Below are 21,150 nucleotides of genomic sequence, written 5' to 3'. Positions count from 1 at the left end.
ACCTTAGTAAGGCCCCTTGTGGTCTCCAGTGAGGAGAGGCTGCTGTCCTGTGACAAGGGAGGGTGGACCACTTCTTGAAGCCTGCGATTTCAAGTTTCTCCGGGGTGAGTTATATTAAGAATGAAATACTTAGACCCAGTCGCTGATCAGAGAAGCAGAGGTCAAATTTATTTGAGGGAGATTCTGCCTTTCTGGTTCAAAGCTGCGCTTGGCGACTTCCGGGTCCGCAGACCTCCACAGCTTGGGTTCGGGGATCACTATGGATGTTAAAACATGCCCGTCTCTCCCATGGTGAGTCTCGGTGTCACCAGACCTTCCGAGTCCTGGAATCGCGATTATGTATTACAATTGCTCCGAGGCTGATCTCTGCACACTCTCTGCCTTCCAGCGATGTGGACATCACCCTCCTCGTTTTCCTGCTTAAAACCCTTCACTGACCCTCCTCACCCACCCCTACTCCATGTAAAGCCCTCATTCGGTACTTGAATTCTCACCTTTTGACTCCCGCCTCCCTTGCAGGTGTCCACTCTGCGGGCAGCGCTGGAAGCCACGTCCTCTCCCTGGTCCTCGGATCCTGCAGACCTCACACGGTCCCTAAGACACCATCCAGCATCATCACATTCTCCTGGGGCCTGTACCTGCCTCTCCCCTGGCCTCGCCTTCACGGTTACTACTTCGGGGAATCAACACCCTGTGCCCCCCAACCCCGGGCTATGTGACCGACTCCTGTCCGGTGAAACCCCCTGTTTCTTCCATCCCAAGGCTCATCCCACGACGGTGCTGGTTGTGGTGTGTTTACAGCCCCAGTGCCCCACTGGACAGTGCTCTTCTCATGCAGGGAGTATCTTTATTCCATTCCTGTATCCTCAAATTTTATTTAAATTTGATCCCACATTTAGTAAATTTTTCTTTTTAATTAAAAAAAAAGGAATGACATACTTAATGTTCAGCTGGGATTTATTTAAGTTGATGTAATGAAGACCATGCCCCTCCCCTTCCATCAGAGAGGTTGTTTCTGGGTGACCGTGGGTTGTATAAGAGCAATTTTGATGAAGTGGTGAGGGCATGAGACAGATATGAGCCCACTGCTAAATGAATCAGAGGCAAGAAAATGGAAACAGTTTAGCGTAGATAATTCTTCTTAATCATGAAAATCATGCAGAATACAATTTCATTGAGGAAATATGCTATAGCTCTTGCATTCATTACATTGTTTTTAAAGTAACAGGACACAGCGGATACTAAAAAAAGAAGAAAGAGAAGAAAAATAAGTTGAAACATTTCCAAAGCTACATTTGTGTTTTGGATTTCAAATTTTCACTTTGTAGACCAGTAAGTTAGATTTCTTTTCCTTCATGTTACATGAAAAATGGGTAGATTAAACCAGTTGTGAAAAATTTCAAAATGACACGAAACTCCAAGGCTAAGGAATATTTAATGCAGGCACATACCCTTGTGGGGAATGCTAGTGCCCAGTTATGCCTGGTGTCTGGTCTGTGGGCCAAAGATAGGTGTCAGAATTTGGAATTCTAGGGATAATTTACCTTTTGAAATAGAACAACAGCAATGGCCTCTTTATAAACTATAAACTTAAACGCTGGCTAAAATTTTATGAGCTAACCTTATCAGTTAATGTGTCACCTAAAAAATGCCAAATGGAAACAAAATGCTAATAGTAAGGGTAGGTGAGCACTTAAGTATTTCAGGATTACGTGTTTTATAAACTGGGAATAAAATCTGAGGGGGAAGGGATGCTTTACAAATTCCATAAAGCTTCTTCAATTGTCTGCTTGTGGCATCTCCAGCCATGACTTCCCTTCCCCTGCCTCCCCCTGACCCCCAAACAGCCTTTCTCTCAGCCCAAACATTCAGACATAAACATTACGTAAGGAACTTGCCATTTTCCAGTTTTCATTAATTCGACTGCTTGATTGATTTTATCAAGACTCAGCGTATGGGTAATTAGTGGATCTAGGTTAAACTTCTTTGCCATATAAGCAGAAACCAGTTTAGAGACATTCTCTCTGCTTTTCCAGCCTGGAAGTAAAACAGATTAATAACAGATTTTATTCAGGAGACTCACTCCACAAGAAGAGCCATACAGGGTAACAGCTGGAGGTGTTGGCTTTCACTGAGGAAATCTAAGGATGTCCCACTAACTTGTCTCAGTCATCACGAGAATGCCTGTCCCAGCCATGTACCTTGTATAGAAGGCTGTGCTCCTGAAGGTCTCGAGACCTTGGGTACTACACAGGAGAATTTACTTAAAGCAAGTGGACATCGTCTTAGATGCTCTTGGTGTCAGATTAGACTGTCTGGGGAGCTGTAAATCCATAGCTAATATATGACAAAGGCCAAAGTTGGGAGCCATGAAAGGAAGCAATTCACATGTTAGAAATAGGACTCTGTGTGTGTGTGTGTGTGTGTGTGTGTGTGTGTGTGTGTGTGTGTGTGTGTGTGTTTTGATCTGCAATTTAATGAAAGAGCCAAATATCTTAAGGGAGGAGAAGAATTTTCAGCATGGCAGTGATCTTAGTGACAGCTTTTGGAAAAAACAATGTGCACAAAGCAAGATAAGAATAAAATATGCCTTCTGGAAGTAAGAATTACACAGGGAAAGGTGGGGTCAGCCAAGGTAACAGAAGCTTAGCATTGTATTTCCTCTGTTCTCGTGATTTTCAAGAAGTATTATCCTTATATTTGGCACTGTGCTAAGCAACATGCCCAGTGAGTTACCACACAGTTTGGTGGCCTGCTTCTTTCTGGAAAAGAGGAGTGTGGTATAATTGTGCAAGGAGACAACAGTATCCTAAGCAGCTTATTCTGTGACAGGATCTTGGCAGTTACTTGATTTTCTTGGTTCCAGCCTGGGCCAGGTTCTCCAGTCTTCCCACTTATTCTCAAAACTACCAAAAAATCTTCCAATAGATATGTTTTTCATTTAAATTGGTTTCTGTTATATGTAGTGAAGAATTCTAACTAGTGTTGTATGTCATGACATGAGGGGCTAGTATTTTTCTATTTGTTTTTATCTTTTAAAAAAATTGAGATATTGGCATATAACATTGTATTAGTTTTAGGTGTACAATATAATGACTTGATGTATGTATACAGTATGAGATAGTTACAATTAAACTAAGTTTAGCTAATATTTATCACCACACATCGTTACATTTTTTTTCTTGTGATGACAACTTTTAAGGTCTACTCTCTTTGTTTCTATTTTCTGAATGGTGATCTAATAAAGCATTTTCATACCTATATAAGGAATGCTTTCATTTGTTTTTTGCTTTTTATTTCAACCAAATAATCTGAAAAGGAAGGCTTCAGGACCACAGACTAGGCTAAGCAGTGTTTCTCGATAGGGGCACTAAAGGCCATTTTGGGTGGGGAAATCTTCATTGCATACATTGTAGGAAGTTTAGCAGGCCTGTCAGCACCCATTAAATGCCATCCTTAATTGAAAGCTATTGAAGTAGAGGAAGGAATTAAATTAATGATCATCGTATGAATGTTAAAGGGGCCAGTGAAATAGTTTCTTTATAAAGATTATTTAAAATATTGGTGATCTTAATTTATGAGTTAACTAATTATATGTATTTGAAATAATAAGTTATTGTCTATAAGTACAATAGAGGAAATAGCAATGGGTACATAGCGATGATCCCAAATGGAGGAACTGAAAGTTATAGTTTAAACTGGAGTCTTACTTTTTTTTCTAGCCCTGCCATTTATCTCTTTTTTAAATAAATTGGCTAAGACTCCTTATATCTGTAACAATACACCACCATAGCTAATTTGGAGACCACAGATAGCTTACTAGCCCAGATAATTCAGATAGCTCCTAATTCTCATTTTTTTTTTTTTTGCCCAAGAAATCAGATTGCCCCAAATCTCTGGCTAAATATATTTCTTAAATATCAGATTATTTACTTATGATCCCAGAATCTTAAATAGATTTATTTAATTTAGCTCTTTCCCCCTACTTTTTCAATAAAAGATTCTTCTAAAGTCTATTAAAAAATTACAATTTCTAAGACATGTTTAAAAAATGGAAAATCAAAGGATTCTATGAATTTTTTTTTCTATTGGAAAAAATAATTCTCATTTGTTTTTTGTCAGTATTTTTTTTCAATCATGACTCCATTATGTTGAATATCTTTGAGTTGGTAAAGTGACAACTCAGTTGTTTCAGATAAGATTTACATTAGTTGAATGATGACCAATGACTACTAATAACTTCAGTACATCCTTCAAGAACCCCAGTTGGCAGGTAAATAACTCAACTGAAGTTTAGTAGTCGATCTCAAGATTGCCTTTCCTATTCAGTTTAGGATTTGCATTAAACTTTGGATACTGGTTTCTCCACCAATCAATTTTTAAAGATCTGTTGCCTCCCTTTGCATGAGAAAAAGTTTACCAAGGAGCAACTGTATACATCCAATATCCATCCCCTTACCTTGGATATTTACGCGTTGAAACAAAAATTGTAATCAAAGCTCTCATTTTATGTTCCTTCTCAAGCATTTATGACACAGTTCTCTATTATTCCACATCCAAAATCCCACAAATTTCCACTCTTCCCTGTTTCATCCATACCTCCAAAAACAGATCCCTTCAAAGTACGTCCTGAGAAAAACAACCAGCCACTGATGTTGAGTTGGACACCAAATTTCAAGAGCCCAACAATCACGCAGACTCCATGGCTCTCATGGCAGGAGGCAAAGGCAGCTGCCTGTTGTAAAGCAATGCAAGAAAATGCAGGGGTTAAAAAATATACTTGAGAGATGGGGAAATAAGTCTGTATTTCAGTTTCACTGCTGAATAGTCTGTTACCTTCTTTTCTGGTTTTCCCTTTCCCCTTTGAAATAACCTTTATCTTATAAGGATGTGCTGAAACATAAGTAAGACATTGTGTGCTTCCTAATACAGTACTTGGCATTTTAGACTCCATAGATGGAAATTAAAAAGTGAAAATGCTAAAGGGACCCCTGGTTGTAATAGCAATAGTAGTAGTAGAAGTAGTAGTAGTAGTAGGAGTAATTTTTATAAAAACTATTATTGATAATGATTGTTAGAATTGATATTTTCTTTAGGTATCAAAGAGTACAGTTGGATATTTGTATAGCATCATATATTAGCAAAGTGATAAACAGATATGTTTCCATTAGTTATTTTCAAAGGCTATTTCTCAGAGCAAGACTATCTGTGGGAAGACTGTGAGAAAGATTTTGTTCTATCTTTTTACAGATGAGGAAATTTCTGTGTAGTGAGAAGTATGAAAACATTTTGTAAGCTTAGATTGGAAGAGACAGTTCTTGGGTTTCCATACAGCTACTAGAAAATGGAACCATGCAGCCCAATTATACGTTATTTCTACAAATCCCTAAAGAAAGCAAGTCTCAAATTGTGAAATAACTTCCTCTCCATTTATATCCTATTATATAAACAATGCTCAGCTAGAAAAACAGCTTTTTTCTTCATTTTTGAAATAAATCCATTTAATCAAGATCGGTAAATATTTTCTTTAAAAGCTTATCTCAGATCCAACATGACATACTTTGACGAAAGTACAAAGCTCAGGGCTTTATAGGATCATTACTCCAATATTATCCTTATCTTGCTTAAGTCTCCTGGCTTGCAAATTATGTTGCCAGGCTGCTGCTTGTCATGAAATAATTCAGTGAGATTTCTTTACGAAACTATTCTGCCCTGTCCATTGGGGGTTGCTTATTTGAAGGACTGGCATGATGGAACAGAGGGAGAAGAAAACTCAGAATGCGGTTTCGGTGTCTGAGACTGAGTAGATTTGTAGGAGTAGACAGAGGGTACCAGACGGGAAGCCATGGGGGTACCAGGAACATTATATAGAGGAATGTGGAGGAAATGTTAGAATTTTCATTCAATTCAAATCTACCAGGATGACTGGTAGAAATATTGGTAATTTTCACCCCAGATGATCACATACCACCATTTCTGGATTTCCGATGACCTCAAAGCAAAATTCCACACCAGCACCGGTCATATCAACTAAAACTTCTTGGATGGGTTTCTTGAAGTCCTGTGGGTTGATGCACTCAGTGGCACCCGCTTCCATTGCCTTCTTAAATTTATCTTTGTTGATGTCCACCCCAATGATCCTGGCTGCTCCTGCCGCTTTACAGCCCATAATAACAGACAGGCCGACTCCTCCAAGGCCAAACACAGCGCAGGTGGATCCTGGGGTCACCTGAGCACGTAAAGGCAGAAAACAAAAGCAAAGAGAACGTGTCCCTGGATTCGGTTGGAAAGACTATGTCTGTAGATACTTGTTCTGAGACATAGCAAAGGATATTTTCAAAAAAAACATATTGCAACTAGAGTTTTAGTTTCTCAAGGTATTTCTAAATATGGGAGCAAATGGAGCGTTTCAACCCCCAGGAATTAGTATGAGTAGAAGCAGTTTAATGAACTTTCATTGAGTCTTAAGACTTATTTGGCACAGTATTTAATTCCAGATATTTTTGAGTTCTTTAAAACCATCTCCATCTTCCTGCAACCCTTCCTTTCTCTTTTCTTATGGATATTTGTAAACTTTACGTTACTTACAATGTCAATGCCTTAGAAAGTCAAAGACTTATTTTTATATGGGGTCCAAAATGAGACTAATTTAAATCAAATCCCTTCCATCCTACCTCTCTGTATAATATTGGGACTAAAAGAAATTGGGAAAAATAAAGAACTAATATTCAACAGCCATTTAAAGAAGGGACCTGGGCAAGATTGGTTGATGTTCCAGAAACAGTGTTTAGCAGTAGTTTAACAGTAATCCCCTCAGTCAGAGTGATATCACCTGACCAATCTGTCTTACACACTGTGTTTCCCTGAAAATAAGACCCAGCCAGACAATCAGCTCTAATGTGTCTTTTTAATTTTTGGAGCAAAAATTAATATAAGACGCAGTCTTATTTTACTATAAGACTCGGTCTTTATAATATATAATATAATATAATATAATATAATATAATATAATATAATATAATATAATATAATATAATATAATACCGAGTCTTATATTAATTTTTGCTCCAAAAGACGCATTAGAGCTGATTGTCTGACTAGGTCTTCTTTTGGGGGAAACACAGTAGAAACATCCCCTCCATCACTTGGTCTTTCTACTCTCCTTTCTTTTTATGATCACAGTTCACCACCTAATGCATTATATAGCAGAATAGAAGCTTGATGAGATTTGTTAGCTGTTGAATCCCCATACCTGGAACAGTGAATGACTCCATAAAAGTTTGTTGAAAGGAAAAAGGAATGAACTGGAATGTGGAAGGACATAGTCATTTTGTGACTGTGTTATGTTTAACTCTCAGAAATTCCTGATGTCTCTGCTTGTGAATGGCATCCAGACTTACGTTTTCATTTACTGTCGACTAAGACGGAATGGGAAAGATGTTAAGGGGGTAAGGGATGACTAGACAGAGACTAAAGAACTAAAGGATGTTTAGAGGCTGGTTTGTGATTCTTCCTCAGGTTGTATGATCAGATATGGCCCAGATGCATGAGGCCTTTCAACTCCCGATACCGATTCCATCCATAATGGGTACAAACGCTCCTCACCTTGGCAGTGTTGATTGCAGCACCATATCCAGTGGAAAAACCACAGCTAATTAGGCATACTTTCTCCAGAGGTGCAACTGCGTCAATCTTGGCAACTGAGATTTCACTTAACACTGTGTATTCAGAGAAGGTGCTTGTATTTGCAAAGTGATATACTGGTTTTCCCTTGCAGGTAAACCTACTGGTACCATCAGACATCAGGCTGGTTTGTGACTGTCTTTTAGAGGCAAACAAACAAACAAACAAAAAGAATTTTATTTTGAATTAGAAATCTTAGATTCCTCCCAAGGAATCTAAGGAAATTGAATTAATTTTTTTTGGAAGCAAATGTTAGTAAAAACTTACTTGAATTGTATACAAAAATTGTCCTCAGAGTTAAGGCAAGAGGCACATTCTCCACACTGTGGTAGAAAGAGCGTGATAACTTTATCGCCTAAGAGAACAAAATCATTTATTACGATGTTATCTTTTAAAATAAAGAGATAACTCTCAGGATTTCAACAACAAGGCACCCAAGAAAATATGCTTACTGAGAATTATTTCCACATTTAACTGTGGTTGATACTGTGGAGAATATCAAATACTTAAAAAAAGAGGGGTGTCTGTGGCACATGTGCCTATCCCTGGGCTCAGTGGCTGAATCCCAAGGATCTGGCCCCAGGTTTGCCACCTTTATAAGTAAATTCCTTTTGAAGCTTCAAATGATTTTGTCCTGTCACCATTGAGCCAAATATTACCTTACATTTCCTACAATAACTTCTGCTGTCAGGAATTGGATTTAAAGTAGTATGGATGCTACACAGTCACAGAATAAACTTCTAGATATGGGAGAAAGGATTGTCTATATTCTGTCCTGTATATTTTGTGTCAGTTCTTTCCCCTTGGCCATGGAGACCAAAGGTTGGGAGATTTCTCTAGTAAAGTTCAAAGTATAACGAGATTACAATAACCTTCCTGTGATGGACTTACTGACTGCCCTGTTGTCTACCACTATAAAATAGAGCAATTTATTTCATATTTTTAGTTAAAATCTTTTGTAGGATTTAGGTTCTTTTGCTTTATTTATTTTTGGTTTTAGAAAAGTAACACATACAAATGGTAAGAACTTAAAATGCACCAATGTGAAAATTGGCACCATAGCTCCAGTCCCTTTTTCCCCTCCCTAGAAACAATTACTCTTATCAATATCGATGGTATCGTTTAGAGATATAACCCCTTTAAAATTACAAAAGCTAGCATACTATTTACTTTGTGGTACGCCTTGTTTTTTACTTAACAATACATCTTGGAGAGTTCTCATTTTAGTACATATAGCATTCTATCACTTTGTTCAATAGTTACATAATATTCGGTTGTATAGATTATCATAATTTATTTAACCAGTATCCTGGACATTGATAGACATTTACCTTGTTGCCTGCTTTTTGAATTTTGTTTGTTTGGATTTTTTACCCCTGACATGAAAAATAATAATGCAATGAATATTTTGTGCACCTGTGGGTTGTGGTAGGCAGATATTCTAAAATGGCCCCCCAAAGATGTCCCATCCAATCCCCGGAAACTGAATATGTTGAATTATCGTGCTTACATGGGTCCACCTACATAATCCAGGATACACGTTACATGGAAAGAGGGGCTTTGCAAATGTAATTAAGGTGATAACTTCAGCAATTAGTAAATGATAGGGAGATTACCCTGGATTATGTAGGTGGACCCAGTGTAATCACATGAACCCTTGAAAGAAGATAAAAGGAAAGCAGAAGAGGAAGACAAAGTGATTCAAAGCATGGGAAGGATTTGACGTGACATTGGTGCTTTGAGGCTGGGAGAGGGTGAAGGGGCCACATGAGAAGGAACGCGAGCAGCTTCAAGGAGTTGAGGGCAGCACCAACTGACAAAAGGTCAGCTGCGGCTGAAGACTTCAGACCTCTAACCTCAAGGAATTGGATTCTGGCAACAACTTGAATGAGCTTGGATGTGGATTCTTCTCCAAAGTCTCCAGATAAGAACCCAGCTGCCCAACACCTTGATTTTGACCATGTGAGACCCTAAGCACAGAACCTAGTTAAACTCACCCAGACTTCTGACTTAATAGAAACTGTGAGATAATAAATTTGTTTTGTTTTAAGCTGTTAATTTTGCAGTGATTTTTTTTTTTTTTTAACATCAGGAGTGGAAAGCTAATACATGGATGCGTATCTATGAAAAAACTTTCTAGAATTGGAAGTATTGGGTCCAAAATGGATGCATTTAAATGATGTTACACATAGCCAGATTTGAAGTTGTGCAAATTTACTTTCCAAATAATGAAGTATAAGGAAGTTTTTTTGCCTATACTCTTAACAACCTTATATATTATCAAGCTTATCTTTTCTAATCTGTTAGGTAAACAGTTTTTCCATTGCATTTAAAATTTTTATTTATTTAATATGTTTGAAGTTGGACATCCTTTCACATAAAAGCATATGTGTTCTTGTGTGTGTGTATGTGTATGTATTTTTTTTCTTTCTCTTCAAACTAGATACTTATTTCCTTTGCCCATTTTTTTTCTGAGCTGTTTTTTCAAAAATTCCTTTTAAAAACTTCTTTATATATTAAGACAATTTGCCCATTGTCATATTTGTTTTTCTGGGGGGGGATATGTTATTTATAAACAGAATTTAAAAAATTTTTTATGTTGTCAAATTTATCAATGCATTATTTATGTCTTCTAGATTTTTTTGTATTGATAAAATTTCCTTCCCTTCTCGGAGGTAATACAATGTTCTCTTAGGTTTTTATAGCACTTTTATGTGTTATAAAATGATAGGGAGATTACCCTGGATTATGTAGGTGGATCCAGTATAATCACATGAACATTTAATTATTGGATTCATCTAGCATTATTATTATTATTTTTGTATAAAGAATGCAATAGCAACCAAACTTACTTTTTCCCCCCAGATGACTATCCAGTTGTTCCAACATTATTTAGTAAATAATACATGTTTTTCTTCTTACATTTGAAAGGCAAACCTAATCCTGCATTAAATTCCTATATGTATTTGATCCAGTTCTGGTTTCCTCTATTTGGTTCCAGTAATATGTTCAACCATTTATCATATGCTTCATTTAAATAGTTGTTCAGCAATTTCCCTCCTTTTGTGAATTTTTGTCTCATTTACACTTTCTTTCAGGTTCTTTTTCAGCGTATTCTATTTTTTGTTCTTATTAATATCAAAATATAAATGCAAAGAATATGATACACTTAGTGTTTTTGTGTAACATAATTATCCTTCCTTTTCTAAGAAATGGGCAGCATTTCACCTTTTATTTCGCTTGATCTTCACATAGTTAAGGGAGCTTTTTATTTTCCTGATGTGGGTTCCACGTTTCTGCTATTTCCTGACTCCGGGTGCCAACTCATACCTGGTTTTACTGTGCTCACTCCTTCTCCCACGCTCTCGACTATTCCAGCCCCTTCGTGGCCCATAATGATGGGATAGAGGGCTTTATCCTCCAACACTTTCATCTCTGTACCACAGAGCCCTGTGGCCACAATCTGTAGGGAAGGCAAAGAGTAATACAATTTTCTGTCTTAGATAAAGGCATTTTAGAATTGCTTATGTTTTAAGTCTTTTTGCTAATTTGATATGCTGCATTAATATTAATGCATTCATTTATAAGTTTTATTCCGAGATACGTGTCAATAACAATTTGTTTAAAGCAATGCAATGTTTTTCATTAGCTAATTTCAGAATTAAAATGATGATTTTAAAACATAGAGGGGAGGGCACAATGGGTTCAGAAGAGACAATTGTAAAACCACTAGGTGAAATCAAAGTTCTTACCTCGTCCTTCATTGAAACTTATGGGTAGGAGTGTAGAGGAGAAAGACCAATTATAGAAATGAAGGAATTGGAACATAGAAAGGAAAGGGATAATATCTCCTATTATAATTGAAGCCTTAATTTATTCCACACAAGGGCTTTATAGTTGTGTTATTGGCACAAGTCATAATTGCACTTTTTGTTGTAAATCAGCCAGAGAATTTAAAATGAAGGCACTCTAGGGCAGTGGTTAAAAGTTCAAGACTGAAATCCTGGTTCTGCCCTTCTTAGCTGTGTGTCCTAGGGGGTAAATTATCCTTCATGAGCCTCAGTTTATGCATCTCTAACATGGGTATGTGGTTGGTGTGTATACACACACACACACACACACACAAACAGACATCAAGAATTGAAATCTATTGAGAGGATTATTGGAAGAATACCATAAAATTGATAACAACTCAACTGTGGGAAGTACAGTCAGATCTCATGGATCTAGAAATCCATCAAGCAGCCTTTGTCTTCATCTCTCTACTTTGATTCAACATGTGCATAACCGCATTTTCTTTTGTTCTCTGCAGAATGGCTTTCTGTTCTTTATCATGATCACATGGTTAAAAATGGCTGTCAGGCCTGAGTGCATGCACCCTCTCCAGTGCCCATCATGCCCTGCTTTTGTTTAGCCTCTACATCTTGTTCAAATTCATGGGCAAGAGATTCAGATTTGTAGCTTGTCAGATAATGGTTGGATGCCTTTGGGTCAGGGTTCAAATCTGGTTGCATGAGTTGTGACCCTGTGGGTAGGAGTGGATGGCAATAGCCTAATAACCCACTGTGCACTCTGCAGGGGGTGTAGGCGAGAGAAGACTCTTGAGAAGAAGGCATGGATTGCACAGGTTAGTTAACTTAGAAAATGACTGTCTCTTTGTAATCCATTAACTAACAGTACTTACTCATCATTATAAAATTAAATAAGAATAGTGAAAGGACTCTGAACTAGAAGTCAGGTCAACCATGTTCTGGTCTGGTGGTCCCCTGTTAGAATCACCTGGGGAAAATTTGAAAACTCTCATGACCAGACTGCACCCCAGGTCAATTAAATCACAAATTTAGAATGTCTGAGGGGTGGGACCCAGTTACTAGCATTTTTCAGAGCTCCCAGGTAATTCCAAATATGTAACCAAGGTTGAGAAAAACGGTTGAAGTCTGTGTTCTTACTCTACTGTGTGACTAGTCACTACACCTTCATGGATTTTAATCTTCTGATCTGTAAAATAACAAGTATGCCTAACCAGACTTTCTAGGATTCAGACTTGATTTATCCATAAGCAAACAAAATTTTCATACATATTTCAAGGTAAATATCATGAAGAATGTCATAAATAAATTTAAAAGTACACATTAAAACATGGTTCGTGGGTGGAAACCTCTTTTAATTAGTATTTAGTACTACAATTGTGAATAAGTATGCTTTAGCAGTTAGCCTGTCATACCTCCTTAACCTTTCCTCTGGCTGGATTTAAAGATGGATATAAATGTTTAAGGAAAAAGAAATAGAATCGTTATGTAGTTTTCTTTCTGAATTTAACATTGTGAAAAGACTATATAAGATTCAGTAAACAAATCTGATTTTTGGTGTGGAACAGTTGTAGATATTTTTTTTTTTACCTTTATGCGAACTTCTTTTGCCTTTGGTGGGGCCACTTCTACCTCCTCAATGGAAAATGGTGTGCCATGCTCCCAGATTATGGCTGCTCTGCACTTGATAACCTAGAAAATAGGATATGGGGCAGAAAGGGAAACTCTTAGGGTTAATAATCTAATGATTATTAGAAAGTTTAGTGCAGTTCTACACTCAAGCCAAAAAAGAAAAAAATCATTGCTTAAATATATGCTATATGTAGCTTCTTGAACCCCAATCCAACTTCTCTCGTACTATCAGTTTCTTTATTCAAATTAGGTTTACAATACTAATTATAGTTACATAATGCTACACAACCAAGAAGATAGATGTCATACTTTTGATCTTACCACGAATCAGTTTTGGGGTGGAGAAGTAAGTAATGGAATAGGGAATGGAGACCATCTAGTTGTGACAATTCATCAGATGGTGGTGGTCATTGGCAGGTTGAGGTTGTTGGTCGCAAGGTAGTTCTTAGGGGTTAGGATTTCAGCTCACCACTGTTCTTACTACATATTCTCTTCCTATATGGTCGCACCTATTTTATAGATTTAACCACTACCTTTATGTAGATGACTTTGACAATCTGTATCTATAAACAGACTGGTCCTTAAGCTTTAGATTCACTCATTTTTCTGCTATTTGAATGTTCTGTAGGTACCTTAAACTGAGTATGTTAAAACATGAACACATCATTATTTCTTTCTCCTGCTCCCACCCTGTCCTGCCAGTGGGAGGCACAGCACATAATCTGCTTCTCCCGCTGCATTCTCTATTTCCATGAGTGACCATGTAACTTATTCACTCACTCAAGAAAAAAACCTGAGAAGTAACCTTAGTGTTTATCTCTTTCTCGATCTCCACAATCTAAAACTTTCTGGAATCTCTCCCCTGTTTTCTATTCCTGCTCCTGCTGTGTAGTCCAGGTCCTTGCCTTGTCTTCCACCTGGCTTGGGTTTATCACCTTCAAAGCTTTCTCTACATATCTGATTGCCATCTGAACTATAATCCTGATCATGCTAATTCCCTACCTGAAAATGATACTGCTACCAATTGATTATCAACATCTGTTGACATGGTCTACAAGACTCTCCATGATCTTTTCCCTATCAGTTTCTCCAGCCTTATTTCTGGTTACTTCCTGCCTCTGAATTTACCCTCCAGGCACAAAAAACATTCTAGAGATTCTCATACGGGATACTTTTCTTCCTTCTGTGTTTCTCCTCATGTTAGGTGTCACCTCTGGGAAGCTGAGCCTGGTGAGGAGCACGTCCTCTCTTTCTCTTTTACTACCCAGGCACCCTCTATTATAACTATTATTTTATAATCACTCTGTCTCTTTGTGAGATCCTTGAAGGAGGGGATATGTCTTCAACTCCGGAAAGTTTGATACAGGGCTTGATATATTGCTTACTGAAGGACTGAAATAAACCTGAAGAAAGGCAAAATACATAAAGGGAATAAAAGAAAAGGGAAAGGAGGAGAGGTAGTAAGATTAAGACAGTCTCTCACCTTTAGGAGTATAGAGACTAGCTGGGTGATGAGATGTTGGTAAATAAAGCACACAAATTGACACAATTGTGAGATGACATAAAGGAAAAGACTGTACTTACTTTTCCTGTAGTACTCATGCTGACTTTCTTCTTGCCACAGATGAATATATTGAGAAAAGTAGATGCTGTTTACAACTTTCACCATGGAAAGTCCAAGAGTACACAGGTCACTGGTGGATCAAGAGGCTGGGTCCTGAACTTTTTGTACAATCGTAATTAGCACACCAAACGCCTGGAAGCTCAGGCATTTGGAAACACAACAAATGCCTGGAAACCAAATATCCTGTTTCTTGAGGGAGGTTCCTAATATAATCCGAAATAGATTTAGTTCAGTGAAAGTGCACAAAAAGTGAAATTGTGCAAATGGTTTTTCTTCTCTCAGTCATATAAAATATAATTAGTATTGCAAAACTAATTTGAATACAAAGACTGATAAATAACAAGAAAAATTGTATTGGGGTGTGAGACGGTACATGCAGCGTATGTTTAAGCAATAATTTTATTTATTTATTTATTTATTTATTTATTTATTTATTTATTTATTTATGGCTTGAGTGCAGAAGAACTGGACTATACCTTCTAATAATAATTAATGTTAATATCTACTCTGCTGAGTTTTAAATTTGGTCTTTTAAATGTCCAAATTTAAAGTTTCTATTAGAGTGTATAAAATTATTTCTTTTATGTAGTTTTTCAAATGCAGATATAATAATTTGTGCCTCTAAAGTTGAATAATCCTTTTTATTTTCCAAACCTGTGTCCCACTGTTGAGGCAATCAGGATATTACTAGATGGTTTTATCTAGTAGTTTAGCATAAGCTCCTTACCTCTTGGTATGCTGAGCTGGTTACTCAGAACAAGTGAAGGCAGTTTGCATATGGAGCCTGACAATCAGGATTTGGATTTGAGACAATCTTTCTGTGTGGAGTAAGAGAGTCTGGACCAAGACCCAGGACCCTGGTGAACAATGGGAACGAGGAAATACATTTCCAGTGAAAGGCAACACCAGTGCGCAGGTTGTTAGAAGGGAAGAGAAGAGTAAATGCTCTTCTGGGTCAACTGCTATGATCATATGATTTTTCTTCTTTAGCATGTTGATATGGTGGAGCATATTGATTAATTTCCAAATGTTGAACCAGCCTACATACCTGGAACAAATCCCACTTGGTGTATAATTCCTTTCATATATTGATGGATTCATTTAACTAATGTTTTGATAGATACTTCTGTGTCTATATTCATGAGAGTCAGTTAGTTTTCTTTCAGTAATGTTAGTTTTCTTTCTTTGCACATTTTTTTTTTAAGAAAGCAAGGTAAACAAATAACTTAAGTATTTTATTTGTTTGCAGCTAAGCTTGTTGACACTATATAATGAAAAAGTACAAAGAATGATGTTGCCATTTTTGGTTAGAGTGAAGTCAAAGATATTTATTAATAAGGAATCTTCCAGCGCTAATATTCCAGAAATTTCTCTAAGCCATCTGACCAGAACTGTCTCTGAATATTACCTTACTTTAATTTAGAAGGTATTGGCATACATTTGAATTAAACACAGAATGTTTCAAAGTAAGCCCTAATTATAAAAACTATTCTGTATTCAAAAAGTATTTTTGTAACCTAGCTAGGCAGAGTTCATAAGTCAAATAGCTCATCTCAGGTTTGTTCTAATTCCTCACCATGCATTGGTAGACTTAAGACCACAGACCTTTGCTATGACATTATAATCACATCTAATGTCCATCCTAATTTATGATTCCTATTCTGTGGCTGGAAACAGTACTTGTATTTAACAGTAATACCTACATATAAAACAACCCACTCTTGCAACTTACTCAGTCCCAAAACATTAATGATCTTCTGTAGACCAAGCAAATGTTTTTAACCGTAATTGTCATGCATCAAATTTACAGTCAGGGTCCCCAAGATCAAAAGAAATTTGCACAATACAAATAATAATTTAAAATACACATACACATATACACACACACTCTCACACACACTTCTTACAGAATTGCTTGGGAAAACTCTGTTTGTTGCATGCCACTGATGGCATATTTTGTTAAACTGCTGCTCCAGGTGTTTTGTTTAGAAAATCTGGCACAGTAGGGCACAGCCGTTTATCGGATGAGCAGAAAAGAAAGACATCCTTGTGGCAACCAGAAAGTTTCAAGGTCTTTCACGTATATTGTAGAAAACGGACCTGCAGAAACATTTGAGTGTTCTCAGGATGCAAAGGTGGAGCTGAAATGTGGTTTCAAACCAGATGCAAAACGTGTACAGCTGCCATCTCTTGAGGTTAACCCTGGTACCTACCGGTACATATGCAAGAAAGCTTCAGGACACATAGCTTGTGGGCCTTGTTCCATATTGGCGCATAATCTGATCGTGTCTGAATTTCACAAAAGATTCGTGTCGTTCCCCTAGTTTGGTATTGAGGATTTGCTCCTATTCCTCCTGAATTTTATTTTCATAATCTTTTAAGAGACAGTCACATATTATTCCAACTTGTCGGAGCGTAAAGGTGGGTTGGTCCTTCTTTATCCAGGAGGGGCCTGGAGAACTAGGTGCTGGGACTGCTCAGGAATGAGACTGACTTTCCGAAGTACAAGCTTCATTCTGATTAAGAACAACTTCTAAATGTCTCCACCTCTGGTAACGACTATATTCTCGGTTTATGTTCTGAAACATTTGCTCCGGAGTTGGAAGGCGCCGCTCGCAGCCGGGCCGGGCAGGCTGCGGCAGTGCCGGCGGTGGGGTCTGCATCTGGAGCCGCAGCAGCAGGGGTAGGGGGCGCCTGAGGTCCCGAGTGGGGCCGCACGGCCGCGCGCAGCACCGCCGCTTCAGCGAACCCAGGCTCAGCAGCGCCACCTCCATCTCCAGGGGCCGCTTCAGCGTCACGCCACACGCCACGCTGCTGACCGCCGGGAACCAGGAGAGGTTGTGGTTGTAACTGCAGCCCGAGCTCCGGCTCCTCAGCGGAGCTCGCAAGCCAAACCGGCTCCCATGGCTCATGCAGCACCCAGCAGCCTGCACTCCCTTTGATTTTGGTGTCACCCTAATACTCATTTCATAACCTTGATCCCTCGTCTTCTATTTTTGTGGGAGAGATTGCGTAGAATTGGCGTTAATTCTTTAAATGTTTGGTAGAATTCTCCAGTAAAACGGTCTGGATCTACAGATTTCTTTTTTGGGGGATGTTTTAAATTATGAATTCAATTACCTTAATATTTGTAGGGTTTTGCAAATGATAGATTTCATATTCAGTGAGTCGTTGTAGTTTGTGGAATTAGTCCATTTCATCTAAGTTGTGAAATTTATGTGTGTAGCGTTGTTGCTAGTATTCCCTTATTATCTTTTGTGATGTTTGCGGTCTGTAGGGATACTCCCTGTTTTATTCTTGATGTTGGTAATTTCTGTTTTCTTTTTGTTTTTCTTTGTCAGTATTGCTAGAGGTTTGTTAATTTTATCGACCTTTTCAAAGAACCAGCTTTGTTTCGTTGATTTTTCTCTTTTCAGTTTTATTGATTTCTGCTATTATCTTATTTTCTTTCTTCTGCTTGTTTTAACTTTACTTTGCTCTTTTATTTCTGGGATCATGCAGTGTGAGCATGGGTTATTAATTTGCAACATTTCCCCTTTTCTGATGTAAACATTTTTTTTAGTGTTGCAAATGTCGGATTCAGTGCAGCTTTAGCTGTGTCACACAAATTTCAATATGTTTTTTTTTTTTAATTTTCATTCAGTTCAATGTGTTTTTTTAAAGATTTCCCTTGAGTCTTCTTCTTGGACCTACAGATTATTTAAAAGTGTGTTGCTTAGTTTCCAAGTGTTTCTAATTGATTTCTAGTTTGATTCCATTGTGGTTACATAACAAACATACTCTGTCTGTATGATTTAAATTCCTTTACATTTGTTGATATAATCTATCTTGGATATGTTTGTGGGCACTTGAAATGAATGTGTATTCTGCTGCCTTTGGATGGAGTGTTCAAGAAGTGTCACTTAGGTCCCATTAACACAGGTTAGTTAGCATGTTGTTAGGTAGATAGGAAGGTCCATGGTGGAATAAACAAAAAGCAGCCATATCCTGAAACTCCAGGTTCTGAAATAATTCATTTATCCCAGGACAAAAATGTAATGGTGCCCTGAGGTGAATAAGTTATTCCATAATCCCTTTGGGCCAGACACACAGAACAGATCTGACAGACAGACATGGGTTATTTCATTAATCCCTTCAGGATGGACAAATAGCAAATATGATAGACAAATTCCATTAGAAGGCGCCAGCTCCCTTCTCCAAGCAGGCAAGAGAAGATATAAGGATAAGAGCCTTTTTCCTTACCCACTGGGTACCCCAGTTGGGACCTCCCCTAGCTTGAGAACTGCGATTGGTTGCTTTAATAAATGATCCTCTTTTGCAACTCCTTGCCTCTCAGGTCTGTGCTTCCATTCTTCAGTTTTGCGAGACCACAATCCCGGCACTCACAGAAGTTTCCTACATCACCATTAGTTGATGGTGTTGTGATTTCTTCTATACCTTGACCTTCCTATCTAATTTTTCTATTGATTATTCAGGAAGGGATGTTAGTCTTTAACTAAAACTGTGGATTTGTCTATTTTCCCTTTCATTTCTATTAGCTGTTGTTTCACAGATTTGCAGCTCTGGTGCTTACACATTTAGAATTGCAGTCTCTTATTGGTAGATTGCCCTTTTATCATTAATAATGTTCCTCTTTGACTTTAATACATTTATTTTCTCTGCAGTCCATTCTATCTGATAATATAGCCACTCCTGCTTTCTTTTGATTAATGTTTGTACGATACATTTTTCATCTCTTTTCTTTCAAACTGCCTATATACAAAGTGAGTTTCTTACAGACAATATACAAGAGTCATGTTTTTACATCCACTCTGCGAATCTCTGTCTTTTAAAAACAATTTTACTGATATATAATTCACCTACTATACAATTCATCCATTGAAAGGGTACCATTCAATTTTTTTTTGTATATTCACAGACATGTGCAACTATCACTACAATCACTATTAGAATATATGCTAATGTCTGGCAGGTTGTAAGGTTCCTCAAATATTAACTGTTGCCCCCATTTCCAGGGCTGACATCTCTCTAATATGTCTTGAAATAGCAAATCAGCTAGCACTTATTATAAAGGATTGTGGATCCATTCTGATTAACTGGTGCCCATGCCTTTCAGGTTGATAAATATTTTGAATATTACATCTGTCCATCATGTTCCTGGTGCAAAAACTGTTCAAAGGCATCATACATTAACAAATACAAATTAATAAATTGGTATCTAGTTTATCAGTTTTCATAAGTATGATTCATGTGAATCAGCCTTCAGAATTTAATCAAACTTAGACATACTAATAAAATCAAGTCCTTGATTTTGGAAAGCTGAGGTTTCTAGGCCCAAGGTAACCTCATCATACCACAGAATCCCATGTAGGTGGGATTGAACATTGTCCTGGATCCACTTTTTAATCATCTTAAGGATAATACAAAATACAAGGAGTGGCAGGGTGGAGTAGCAAATGCAGAAATAGCTGATTCACTATGAGAGGAGCATTTCCTTTGTGCTTTGAAGGCCTGGATGACGCAAAGATTTTGCTGACTGGAAGAAAACAGTTCAAAAGTGGATGAATGTTGTGTTTTTTTTTTTTTTTTTTCACAATGTGTTTGTTTGTACCTCCTCTTCCTCTCTTTCACCTCCCTCACCCATTCTTGCAAACACTCCTATATTTCAAGGTTAATGTTATGTGATTATTTTAGAAGACTTAGACCCCAAGCAAGGACTTTGCAGTTTACCTGCTGAGATGTGTTGCTCCAAGCTGGGCTTCCCATTTCCAGCAGCAGAAACAGCAGTGCACCTGAGCGAAGGAAGAAAGTCAGACTGACCTCTGTGGGCTCGAGCCTCGCTGTGTACTGTCTCGCTGTCCTTGCATTTCCAACGACCAGTCCTTATGCTCCCGTCTGAGCTGACACTAGGGCTAGTCTAACCTCCCCAGCAGTGTGGGGGCTTGCTCCGTATGGTTACTTGCAGGTGGTTCTGCCCATTTAATGATGAGCAGCTCACAAACTTCATAAGCAACCCATTTAATATTCAAATTCTTTTCTATGTACTGAGACCAAATAGCCTTAAGAGTTTCACTTGTGTTTTTACCTCTATGCTCTTGAAAACACAGGGCATTTCTTTACCTGTCCCACATAGGAAACTCCTCTTCTTTACAAAGTCTTGTGGCTATAAAACAGGTTAAAGCCATTCTAATAGGTGGGAGGTGGTATCCCATGCCATAAGAAAGGATAGAATACGGCCATTTGCAACAACATGGATGGATTTTGAGAGTATCATGTTGAACGAAATAAGTCAGACGGAAAAGGACCAGACCATATGACTTCATTCATATGTGGGATATAAAACAAAAAGCAACAAACAAAACAAACAAATGACACAGACAACAGAATGGTGGTTACCAAAGG

At 37.8% G+C, this 21,150-nt stretch overlaps 1 protein-coding gene and 1 pseudogene across 1 annotated transcript; both read right to left on the bottom strand.

Moving 5' to 3' along the window:
- Positions 1-939: 939 nt before the first annotated feature.
- Positions 940-14,862, bottom strand: ADH6 (alcohol dehydrogenase 6 (class V)). The gene is made up of 9 exons (XM_019741143.2): positions 14,709-14,862; positions 13,083-13,184; positions 11,014-11,146; positions 7,951-8,038; positions 7,606-7,822; positions 5,969-6,229; positions 4,600-4,735; positions 1,899-2,037; positions 940-1,241 (listed from the first exon to the last, which is right to left on the bottom strand). Exons 1-9 carry the CDS (start codon positions 14,724-14,726, stop codon positions 1,217-1,219), a joined length of 1,119 nt encoding a protein of 372 aa, XP_019596702.1. The 5' UTR covers positions 14,727-14,862; the 3' UTR covers positions 940-1,216.
- A 613-nt stretch (positions 14,863-15,475) lies between these two features.
- LOC141569548 (akirin-1 pseudogene) lies at positions 15,476-17,686 on the bottom strand (annotated as a pseudogene).
- Positions 17,687-21,150: the final 3,464 nt, after the last annotated feature.

This window comes from Rhinolophus sinicus, linkage group LG02, assembly GCF_036562045.2.
Source record: "Rhinolophus sinicus isolate RSC01 linkage group LG02, ASM3656204v1, whole genome shotgun sequence".
NCBI lineage: Eukaryota > Metazoa > Chordata > Mammalia > Chiroptera > Rhinolophidae > Rhinolophus > Rhinolophus sinicus.
Note: the sequence above shows the minus strand (reverse complement) of the source record. Positions and strands in the feature narration are given on the sequence as shown.